Source organism: Epinephelus lanceolatus, chromosome 13 (assembly GCF_041903045.1).
Source record: "Epinephelus lanceolatus isolate andai-2023 chromosome 13, ASM4190304v1, whole genome shotgun sequence".
NCBI classification, from domain to species: domain Eukaryota; kingdom Metazoa; phylum Chordata; class Actinopteri; order Perciformes; family Serranidae; genus Epinephelus; species Epinephelus lanceolatus.
This window is the reverse complement of record NC_135746.1, coordinates 30,449,456-30,461,723: the sequence shown is the minus strand read 5'-3', so window position 1 is coordinate 30,461,723 and position 12,268 is coordinate 30,449,456. Positions and strand designations below refer to the sequence as shown.

Below are 12,268 nucleotides of genomic sequence, written 5' to 3'. Positions count from 1 at the left end.
AGACCTCTGCTGCTGTTGTTAACCACATTCTCACCACACCACTTCTCCTTCAGTTCTCAGGAAAACAACTTCAAAGACACAATGAGGAACCAACAGGTCTCAGACCAGTAAAACATCATTTTATCTGTGTTCCCTCCCAGCTGCTACAGTGTCACCATATTGCACCACAGACATCAAGAGTGAAATTCTGCTGAGCGAGGAGTTTGACTCTTCACCTGTCTGTTCATGTGTGCTGTCAAACAACACCATGAATCCTGTCTGTTTTCTAACAAACATCATCCAAAGAAAACAAGTTGTGTTATTGAAAACATACATCTTAACAATCTTCACATGTTCAACTTGCTCTGATCTATTACTAATCAAGACCTTCTCTACTGTAGCCATCATTGTGAATCAGTGCAGATTAGAAGGTCAGCATAATGTATCAAAGTTAAAAGTTTTTCACTCTGTGTCCGCAAGAAATTCAGAGAGAATACAAGTTAATATCACGCATGAATTCAACAGCAAACAGAGGAGAGAAGACACAGACTGAAGGCAGTATGAGGAAGTTAATCATCACAGGAAGTAGATGCTGTGTTCATTTTAAGAAGCAGCAGGTTAGAGACTTTGACAGTTGAGAGCGTGAGACCAAGAGAGAAACATGATGGCTGAATTCAGATGGATTATAATGTCTTTATTTCTGATGCTGCTGTTTAAGTTTACAGGTAAGGATATAACACACATTAACTGAAGAGACATTACAAAACTGTATTGATATTATTAATAGTACTTTATTAAGTATTCTTCCAAGTTTTGTTTGTAACGTGGTGAGTTTAGTGAACTCTTTCTTCATTTCTCTCTTTTTCAGCAGCAGCAACGGAGAAATATTCCTTAGTTGGAGATGAAGTCACTTTGTCTTGTGAAAATGTGAAACATGATCAGGATAACTGTGACAGTGCTACATGGTTATTTAGTGATGGAGGAAACACAGTGAAGCTGTTTGAACATGGGAAGATTCACAGAGAAGCTGAAGCTAAATCAGACAGACTGAGTGTTTCAGACTCTCTGGTTGATGTGTCTGTTGTTGACAGTGAGTATTTCCATCATAATGTTTTCAGCTCAAACTGTCTTGTTAGAACAATATACTGAAACATTACAATAATTATGATTACAGTGATGAAGTTCATTTTACTCTTGTTGTCTTTCTCTCACAATATCTCCATCTTCACCAGTGACTGAATTTAAGGACAGTGATCGGGTCATCTTGTACTGCTCTGTGTGGACATATGAACAGTGTCCACACACAGTGAAGTGGTTGTATGAGAGTAATCAAAATGACTTGGAGACATCACAGAGTACATGTGTAGCCTCTGTGACATTTACAACATCTGACTATAATCAGAAGTTGAAGTATTATGAGTTATTGAAATGTGAAGTGACAGATGGTCACACTAAAGAAGTTCATCAGTTCACCTTCAGCCCTCCTCAGTCCTCAGGTGAGAAACCAGGTGAGAACATGATGAGCTGTTTAAAATCATTTCAAACTGATGTGAATAATCACACAAAATGTTTCAATCTGAGGTTTTAATATTTCATCATTCTTTGTCATTTGTTTTATGCAGAAGTTTTTGATAAAGTGTACAGTTCTTGCATTTTGTTATTGTATTCATTAAGGTCATAATGCAGCAACAGCAGCTACAAAATCATCAACAACTGAATTACGACTGACAACAGCATCAGTGAAAATGAACACAACACAGGAGACAAACAACACGGCAACTGCAAACAACAAACAAGGTGACTGAACAAAACAGAACCACATTTACAGTTAGAAAAGACATGCAGTCAAAACGCACGTTGTTCATTCAGATATATATTGACACACACAGGCACAAGAACACAGACAAAAATACCTCATCATCAAAATACCTCAGACTATATGTAGCACTTCTCTTTCTAGATTGGTGGAAGTTCATCGTTGCGGCTGTGGGTTTAGCAGCACTTATAATAATCACTGTGGCTGTCATCAGATGCAAGAGAACTAAAGGTGAGAACATTCATAGATCAAAATTTTAGAAACACAAACAAATCTGGACTTTCACTGTGGAAGCTGAAGTCGGGTCTTTTTCTTTCTTTCTTTCTTTTTACAGGGAACAAAACACAGATGGATGAAAACATGGTGAGTTTTAAAACTGAATAATTAAACTTTGATACAAATTTACAAAGTGTCACAGTTGGTGACACTTTGTAAATTGAAGCAGGGTTTGTGGTTTCTGGTTATTCATTACTAATTGTGTAGTTCTAAACCAAGTTTTACATTGGAGGTATTTGTTGTGGGACAGTTGAATTGGGTTACATTGCACAGATGTTGAACATACAGTGTAGACAATGCATGTCAGAGCACAGAATTGCATGTGTTGTGAATTAAATAAGCTTTAAAGTGAGTCACTATAGATCCATTGGTAGCACTTTATTTTACAGTACGCTAATTAGACGCTAATTAGACGTAATAAGCCGTATTTTGTATCAAATTAGAAAAAACTACACCTAATATAATCTTTATTAGACAGTAAAATAGACAACATTGCTCTAAGAAGACGTAACAATCCGTAGTTTGTACCAAATTAGGTAGAAATATGTTCGCAATTTAGACACTGAAGAAAAACAATTATGTCCTAATAAGAGCTAGCAAGACGTACTTTGTAACAAATTAGACAAAAACTAACACAATTATATCCTAATTAAGACTAACAAGACGTACTTTGCAACAAATTAGACAAAAACAAGAGGTAATTATATTTTATTAGATATTAAACAAACACATTTATACCTTAATAAGAGCAAACAAGACGTACTTTGCAACAAATTAGACAAAAACTAGAGGTAATTATATTTTAATAGATATTAAACAAACACAATTATATCCTAATAAGAGCAAACAAGACATACTTTGCAACAAATTAGACAAAAACAAGAGGTAATTATATTTTATTAGATATTAAACAAACACATTTATACCTTAATAAGAGCAAACAAGACATACTTTGCAACAAATTAGACAAAAACTAGAGGTAATTATATTTTAATAGATATTAAACAAACACAATTATATCCTAATAAGAGCAAACAAGATGTACTTTGCAACAAATTAGACAAAAACAAGAGGTAAAATATTTTATTAGACAATGAACACCAACAAATCCCTTGTTGCCTGGATGGCTCATTCTCTGGAGCAAATGGAGCTATATATTGATGCAGACAGTGTGCTCAAGTGCATGGCTTACAGATTGCTTATGCATTGCTAGCGCTTTTTGTCTTCCAACTTGTTGTTATTTATTAAATACAACATGTTTTTATAACAACTGCAGGATTGTTTGGATCATAGATTCAGAATTTTGTGTGAGCAGAATTATAATAAGCATGATCTCAGTTGGTCATGTCATGCATTTGCTTGGCTTAACTGTAGCAAAGTGAGAACACAGCAGCAGCAGCAGCAGCAGCAGCTCTATGACACATTGAGGGAGTTGAGGCTCCCTCTAGAGGTGGAGAGTGTATAAAAAGGAAGCAGACATATTGGATATATATACTGTATTCTTAGTGCTGTGTCCCTGCATGGGCACAATGCAGGTTTTGTAACATTGAATCTTGTTTGTTTTGTTATACCATTTCATTGAATATTGCTTTTTGCTGAGTGAATTTGATTAGCCATGTTATGCTTTAATGAATAAATGATTAGTGTATGGTTATCACCTTGTGAGTGGGACGGGTCTTTATGTGTTTGGTGTTTATAGTCTTTATCAGTCTACAGGCAGAAAAACTGTTTGGCCAAATTAAATACTGCAGGAAATTCTCTTCCTCAGCTTTTTTACATTTCAAACACAACACTTTTTCCATTTCTCACCACAGAGTGGCGCCAAAGATCCTTCACAGCATGTGGAGCTCTCTGCTGTCCACTCACACTGTATTGCATAGCCAAAACTATGTAAACACCCAAACATACACACATATGTGATTGTTGACCATCTTACTCCAAAACCATGAATGACATACTGTATGCTGCTGAAACTGAATGTTTGAAAGAAGTAGCATAAAGAACATAGTTAAAATAGATATACTGTGAGGATACAGAAGAAAAAGACAGAGAAGGTGGAGTGATGAAAAAATGATATTAGTGTCTACATTTATCTGGAAATCAAGTCCCAGTGCACCACTGGGTGTATCTCAGAACTGAAACTACCTGATACATGAAGTGAGTAAAGTGCACAATATTCCTCTCTGATATGGGAAAACAGTGCTGAAATGTAACTAAGTACATTTACTCAGTGTGGGTGTACGTCTTCACCAAAGGTTTGCTTTCTGTATTATTCACTGGTGGCTTACACAATTTCGTACTATTCATAAAAGTTTGCTCAAGCACAGTTGAGGGTTCACAGGGCAGGGGGGGTGATCAGTGCTCTTTGCAGCAGCAGCCGGTGTGTGGCTGGATGTCATGGCTGGCAGGGGTAACAACAGGGCTGAGGATTTTAGAAACCTCTCCCGGTGGCATGGTGACAAAGAACCGGTCGGCATGGCATGCTTGGTGGAGATGTGTAGTTTGGCGGTAGGGGAGGTTGTTGGGTGTGAAAGTTTGAAGGCAGCGTTCAGGATGAACAGCGCAGTTGTAACCTTTCTGACCTTGACTGATAGGCCTCTAGTTTCGCAGACCGGTCGTGTGGCCAGGTGGATTTTGCAAGTTTGGCACACCGTGCGCGGTGGCGCAGCTACTCCTCTTTCCCACCTCCGTCCCTCCTACCTGCGCAAGTCAGAAAGAGGGAGGAGAGAAGGCGTAACGAGAGTTTACTCAATTCGCCATGGCAGAAGAGAGCAGCAGCATCAGACAGCCAAACTTCTCCCAGGAGGAAACTGATGTTTTGGTCCGGGAGGTCCAAGCTTGCAGTGTTCGAATATACGGAACTGCGAGCAGACATCCACGGGCTGATGATAATGTAGGGATGACAGAATTCGCCAGGATGAACGAGTCATGAGCGTACCCAGGAAAATTAGCATACACATGTGTCACCAGGCAATTCGAGTCACAAATCACCTGGATATTAATGGAGTGTGCTCCCTTACGGTTCACATAAGCGATGGCTTGGGTATCTGGGGTGCGCAACTCTAGCTACATGTGTGCAGTCGATTGCTCCCAGTACCCCAGGGAATCCACATTTCAACAAGAAACCTCGCTTCGTTTCCAGCTGGCTCTCAGGTGTGGATGGAAAAATTATGTGCTCATTTGCATGTCGGACTAGACTAGACGTCACTGCATGTATAGCCGAACTGACAGCTCTCTGACTGATCCCCGCCACCGCGGCCACGGTGTGCTGGAAGGACCCGGTGGCGAAGGTCAGAGTCACTGTCACCTTTACAGCAACAGGGAGAGCACAGGTGCCACCGGGGTGCGCATCAGAAGCCACGATGCGTGTCACCACTTGGACCACCTCGCGGGGTAGATGTAATTTGTTCCTGTGTAATGAAAAAGAGTACGACATGAAATGACAATTACACTGGACATGGAGGTATTCCAGTCATTATTTGTGTGGCCCACCTGCATTCCAGCTCTGTCATGCCCAAATAGGATGTGCTTTGACGGTACACCCTCTCTGCGTAAGTCCTCCTCCTCCTCCTCCTCCTCCTCGCAATAATGTACGCCATCTTTGTAGATCACATAAAGCAAGAACATTTTAACATTTGTATAGGCAATCACATGAAGCACGTAAACCCTTAAGACACCGAACATAACTTACAATTTGTTGACAGCGTTTCTCTCGTGCGTGCACACTCTCTCTTTCTCTCTCGCAGTCTCACTCTGTTTCTTTTCTTTTGACTTTTCTAAGATGACAGATGCTGAATATATACTCCCTATCTGATGCTGTGGCTGTTTGTGGTTGGCTGAGAGGGATGTGAACTCATTAGTTTGCAGGCTGTGTTAATCAAATCAGGTTGGGTTTCCATTACGCGTGCCAAACGTGCCAAACGGTGCCAATCCCCTTTGATCTGACATCAGATGTGACGGGACAGTCGATATAGAGATACATTTATGTGCTGACTGCAGATAGTTGCATTGACAGTGGTTTTTGTGGGTATTTATTGCATTGTTATTACACGGCTCTATTAAATGCTGTATTCTGATTGGTCAGTCGTGGCATTCAGCAGTCTGATATTAATGTGTAATGACCGTTGCTAGTAGCAACGGTCATTACACAGTTGCTATGTAGCCCAGCATTGCTAGGGACGCTGCCCTGCAACACTGCAGCTGTCAAACAACTTCCGAGGGAAAAAACAAACAGAAATGGCTGATTTTAACATTTCTTTTAACTTATTTGGAGAGTAGGTACAAGGATTTAGAGGAATGGGATGCCGCTGAAGAAAAAGAAATGGAGAAGGAAAGAAAAAAATCAAGCGAAAAACGGCACAAGGAACTGACACCTGAAGAGCTTCAAGTGGCAGAAGAGGAGAAAGATGAGATAAATACAAAAAAGACAACAAAATGGGCTACTGTACTATACTTTACTGTACTGCTATTACTATACTGATGGACTTTACTTACTCTGCCAAAAACAAAAGAACACGGATTTGAATACGCACTCGGCAGTCATGCTTAATGACATTTTACGCGAGTTTAATGCCTTGGTTCAGTCCACTAAACCTGGGTGTGTACAAAACCTTCACCAAAAGTTGTTGAATCCGGTCGGTTTTAATGCACTTCACAGAGGCAGACAACATTATTTATTTAACTGATAATAGAATAGAATAATAGCTGCGCATCGGGTTTCTATTTCCCTGTCGGGAGTTATTTTCCCAGTATTCACCGGCTCATTATACATTATCCCTTATTTAATGTGCCTGATATTCTGGAAACCTGCCTGTGAGGTTTTGGTGACGTGTGCGCACTGTCCGCCGGTCAGCCAAACTTCCACTACACCGGCTGCACTCCGCCTGCGCTGACAGTAGATGTGGTTTCAGCTGGCGCGCTTTTAGCATACCTTTAGGTGAAGCCTTTTGGCACAAAACTGTCACTGCGCCAAGCTGGATCTGTCGACACCTCCCCCTGCTGCACCGCCACACCCATCTCAGCGCACCTCAGTCTGCCAAACTACCAAACTGAGCGCGCCTCGGGTTGCGCTGCTCGAAACTAGCTCTGCGCGGGGTTCGCCACCCTGTGCCGCGCCGGGAAAGTAGAGGCCATAAAGTCAACACTGTTGTTGAATGAGGAATAGCTCTGAGAAACTCTTGAATCCAGTAAAAAAGATCATCCTGTCTAATCTGCCACCCTTTATCAGTGAGAAGGTGTTGGAGAGGGAGCTGTCACGCCATGGTCAGATTGTGTCCGCATGTCCACTAAGGAATGACAACGATGAACTAAATGTTATGATGAAATTTAAAGTTGATGGTTTTGACAATTTTAGCAGCGACAGAGACAATGAAGTATTTTGGTTGCAGGCAAGAAGGGCACCTAGTGCATAGCTGTCCAGGAAAAGCTCGGGAGTCAGAGGCTGGGTCTGCTCATGGTGCAGAGGGCAGAGGGTGCAGAGGATGGGAGTCAGAGGCCGGTTCTGCTCAGGGTGCAGAGGGTGCAGAGGATGGGAGCCAGAGGCCGGTTCTGCTCAGGGTGCAGAGGGTGCAGAGGATGGGAGTCAGAGGCTGGGTCTGGGTCTACACATATGTAGATGTTGCTTCTTGTGTCCAGTAGGTTTATGAGATCACTGTGTGTCAGTAGGAAATGTCTTTATTATGGGGTGAAACCTCAGAGTGCATATTGGCACTTTAATGCTGTTTTGATACATGATGGTCACTTTAGAAGATGTTTCCATTTTTTTGGAAACAATGGAAGTTCAGAAAATCTCAGTTTGCGTCCCTTCAGCAATAGTGGGATCTTGGAAATAAATTCAACAGTTTTGTAATCAATACAATTTCAATATCACTAGAGGGATCACACAATAAAAGTTAAAGTTAATGGTGGTTTTACATAAGTGCTTCTTTTACGGTTAACAGGGGTATTCAGCAAGGTTGTGTAATGTCTGGCATGCTTTACTCCTTAGCCATAGAACCAATGTTATGTCAGATCAGGAAAGAGTTAAGAGGGATAAAAATTAGAGACAACTTTTCACCTTCTCACCTCTCTGCATATGCAGATGACATTATGGTGTCTGTAACAGATTATAGTGATGTCCAAAAATAAATACACATCACAGATTATCAAAAGTAAACTGGAATTATAGCTGCTGCGCAGCGATGGGTCGGGTCCGGGCATTTTTAGGCAATTCTGAGCAACAAGCAGAAGAATTGGAAGACATTTAGTAATTTAGCAACACAATCTGCCTTTGGCATCAGCTGAGGCTTGAATTCACAGCCTCTGAGACTAAGAATCAATTTCTATCTCACTGAGCTAATTAGTCAGTGACAATTCATGTGTAGCTTCACAAATTGACTAAGCCAGACGTGCAGGTTTAGCAGCCGTCCATGCATGGAAAAGCAGATTTCAAACCACTGTAAAAAATTCAGTTATTGAAACAAAAATCTGAAAATACACATATTGCATCTAGACAGCATGGAGATGTTGGTAATTTATTTTAACAATGATTGATTTGCTTCATAAGTGAAAAACTGATGTTTAACTAGTTGAGCTATGTGCAAAGTGAGAAGCCTCAGATGGTTTCACATATTGAAGTACTGACACTGGATCTTTGTGCAAAGTTTGGTTTATTTTCAAGCATGAGAAGGCAGATTTTCTAGCAGAAAAAAGACTTGAAGATGCTGCACAGTGATCAGTCACGCTCAGGCAATTTTTTTTTTATATACAGTACAGGCCAAAAGTTTGGACACACCTTCTCATTCAATGCGTTTTCTTTATTTTCATGACTATTTATATTGTAGATTCTCACTGAAGGCATCAAAACTATGAATGAACACGTGGAGTTATGTACTTAACAAAAAAAGGTGAAATAACTGAAAACATGTTTTATATTCTAGTTTCTTCAAAATAGCCACCCTTTGCTCTGATTACTGCTTTGCACACTCTTGGCATTCTCTCCATGAGCTTCAAGAGGTAGTCACCTGAAATGGTTTCCACTTCACAGGTGTGCCTTATCAGGGTTAATTAGTGGAATTTCTTGCTTTATCAATGGGGTTGGGACCATCAGTTGTGTTGTGCAGAAGTCAGGTTAATACACAGCCGACAGCCCTATTGGACAACTGTTAAAATTCATATTATGGCAAGAACCAATCAGCTAACTAACGAAAAACGAGTGGCCATCATTACTTTAAGAAATGAAGGTCAGTCAGTCCGGAAAATTGCAAAAACTTTAAATGTGTCCCCAAGTGGAGTCGCAAAAACCATCAAGCGCTACAACGAAACTGGCACACATGAGGACCGACCCAGGAAAGGAAGACCAAGAGTCACCTCTGCTTCTGAGGATAAGTTCATCCGAGTCACCGGCCTCAGAAATCGCAAGTTAACAGCAGCTCAGATCAGAGACCAGATGAAAGCCACACAGACTTCTAGCAGCAGACCCATCTCTAGAACAACTGTTAGAGGAGACTGCGCCAATCAGGCCTTCATGGTCAAATAGCTGCTAGGAAACCACTGCTAAGGAGAGGCAACAAGCAGAAGAGATTTGTTTGGGCCAAGAAACACAAGGAATGGACATTAGACCAGTGGAAATCTGTGCTTTAGTCTGATGAGTCCAAATTTGAGATCTTTGGTTCCAACCGCCGTGTCTTTGTGAGACGCAGAAAAGGTGAACGGATGGATACCACATGCCTGGTTCCCACTGTGAAGCATGGAGGAGGAGGTGTGATGGTGTGGGGGTGTTTTGCTGGTGACACTGTTGGGGATTTATTCAAAATTGAAGGCACACTGAACCAGCATGGCTACCACAGCATCCTGCAGCGACATGCCATCCCATCCGGTTTGCGTTTAGTTGGACGATCATTTATTTTTCAACAGGACAATGACCCCAAACACACCTCCAGGCTGTGTAAGGGCTATTTGACCAAGAAGGAGAGTGATGGAGTGCTGCGGCAGATGACCTGGCCTCCACAGTCACCGGACCTGAACCCAATCGAGATGGTTTGGGGTGAGCTGGACCGCAGAGTGAAGGCAAAGGGGCCAACAAGTGCTAAACACCTCTGGGAACTCCTTCAAGACTGTTGGAAAACCATTTCAGGTGAGAGTGTGCAAAGCAGTAATCAGAGCAAAGGGTGGCTATTTTGAAGAAACTAGAATATAAAACATGTTTTCAGTTATTTCACCTTTTTTTGTTAAGTACATAACTCCACATGTGTTCATTCATAGTTTTGATGCCTTCAGTGAGAATCTACAATGTAAATAGTCATGAAAATAAAGAAAACGCATTGAATGAGAAGGTGTGTCCAAACTTTTGGCCTGTACTGTATATATTTTTGGGGTTTTTTTTTTTTTTTGCCTTTAATGGACAGGACAGTTAAGTGCGAAAGGGGGAGAGAGAGAGAGAGAGGGGATGACATGCAGCAAAGGGCCACAGACTGGACTCGAACCCCGGCCACTGCGGCAACAGCCCTGTACATGGGGCGCCTGCTCTACCACTAAGCCACCGACGCCCCACACTCAGGCAACTTTAAGCAATAAGCTGAAGCACAAGAAGATGATTACATTACAATGTGGATTCTGCACCAGTTGAAGCTCGAATCCGCAACCTCTGGAACCTAAGACGGTCATCTACCTCTCTGAGCTAATTGGCAAGTAGCAACTCAACAGTGGCTTCACAAATTGAGTAAGCCATTCACTGTTGTGTAGGAAAGCAGCCATCTGTGCATGGAAAGGCAGATTTGAAACCACTGTAAAAAATTCAGTTATTAAGACTCTGAATCTGAAAAAAGTTTTCACCCATGGGAAGTATGATTTCCTTGAAAGAAGAAGGAGAAGAAGAAGAAGAAGAAGAAGAAGAAGAAAGAAGAAGAAGAATAACTAGGATTACAATAGTGTCCTTGCAGCTTAGCAGCCCGGACCCTAATAAGTGTACTGCTTTGTTAGCAGGTAAATGGTGAGGAAATGAGCCTAGGCTACCTGATGGTTTTAAGTGGAGGAAGAATGGGATCAAATATTTAGGTGTTCACCTAGGTGACAATTTAGAGGTTATAAAAACTGGGAGGATCTTGTAGAAAGGATGGAAGGAAGCAGAGATGGGGACTCGAGTCATTGTGACTTGGACTCGAGTCGACTTGAGTCGCTGTTTTGATCAATCAATCAATCAATCTTTATTTATAAAGCACTTTTCATACAAAAAATGTAGCACAAAGTGCTTTACATGGTTAGAAGAAATGCCCCTCCCATCCACCCCCCAGCCACCCACACCCCCACAGACACACCCACCCAGCCACCCACACCCACCCACACACCCACAAACACAGTCATGATGTAGACATAAAAACATGTGGCAGAGCGTAGAGCAACCAGGTGAGGAAACAATACCGCAGGGAGCCGTCTGCACTGGGAGCTGGTCACAGCCTGTGGCCACCAGGACACCAACACGGAGTCCACCTCAACATGGGCAGATAGAGGGGCCCACACCACCGCCAAGAAGGCAGAATGCAGCAGGGTCCGGCAGGCCATTCCACAGACGGGGGCCATAACAGTGGAAAGATGCCTCCCCTTGAGCACGTGTTCTAACTTTGGGAATGATCAAGAGGCCAGTGCTGGAGGACCTCAGGGTCCGCAAGGGTTTGTAGCATATAAGCAATTCTGTAAGATAAGAAGGCCCAAGACCATTAAGACATTTAAAAACCATTAAAAGAACCTTAAAATCAATCCTGAAACACACGGGGAGCCAATGCAGTGATTCTAAAACACACGGTTAAGGGTTACACGGTGTAATGTGGGCCCGCCTTCTGGTCTTCGTCAGCACACGTGCAGCAGAGTTTTGTAAAAGTTGTAGGCCTGAGATACTTTTTTTGGGAAGACCAGAAAGCAGGGCATTACAGTAATCAATACGACTAGAGATAAAAGCATGCATTAGCGTCTCCATGTTAGTTCGAGAGAGAAACGGGCGGACTCTGGCTATGTTTTTTAGATGATAAAAGCCTGTTTTTGTTACATGCTTAATGTGTGGAATAAAAGTAAGCTCAGAGTCAAAAATAACGCCCAGGTTTTTAACTTGAATTGATGGATTTAAGGACAATGCCTGTAGTTTGGATAAAAGTTTCTCTCTCTGAGCCTCAGGACCGATGAGTAAAACTTCAGTTTTGTCCTGGTTGAGCTGTAAAAAGTTTTCTG

General features: G+C 41.8%; 1 protein-coding gene across 3 annotated transcripts in view; it reads left to right on the top strand.

The window, feature by feature from the left end:
- The window catches only part of LOC144466548 (uncharacterized), a 42,149-nt gene that overhangs the window by 16,885 nt on the left and 12,996 nt on the right, over nucleotides 1-12,268 (top strand). For 2 of the 3 annotated variants that reach the window (XM_078174011.1, XM_078174012.1), the window contains exon 5: nucleotides 1,940-2,026. In XM_078174011.1, the coding sequence (XP_078030137.1) occupies nucleotides 1,940-2,026 (87 nt within the window). Of the gene's footprint in view, nucleotides 1-1,211; nucleotides 1,488-1,653; nucleotides 1,777-1,939; nucleotides 2,027-12,268 lie in introns of all 3 variants that reach the window. The other variant, XM_078174013.1, reaches the window with a different exon arrangement.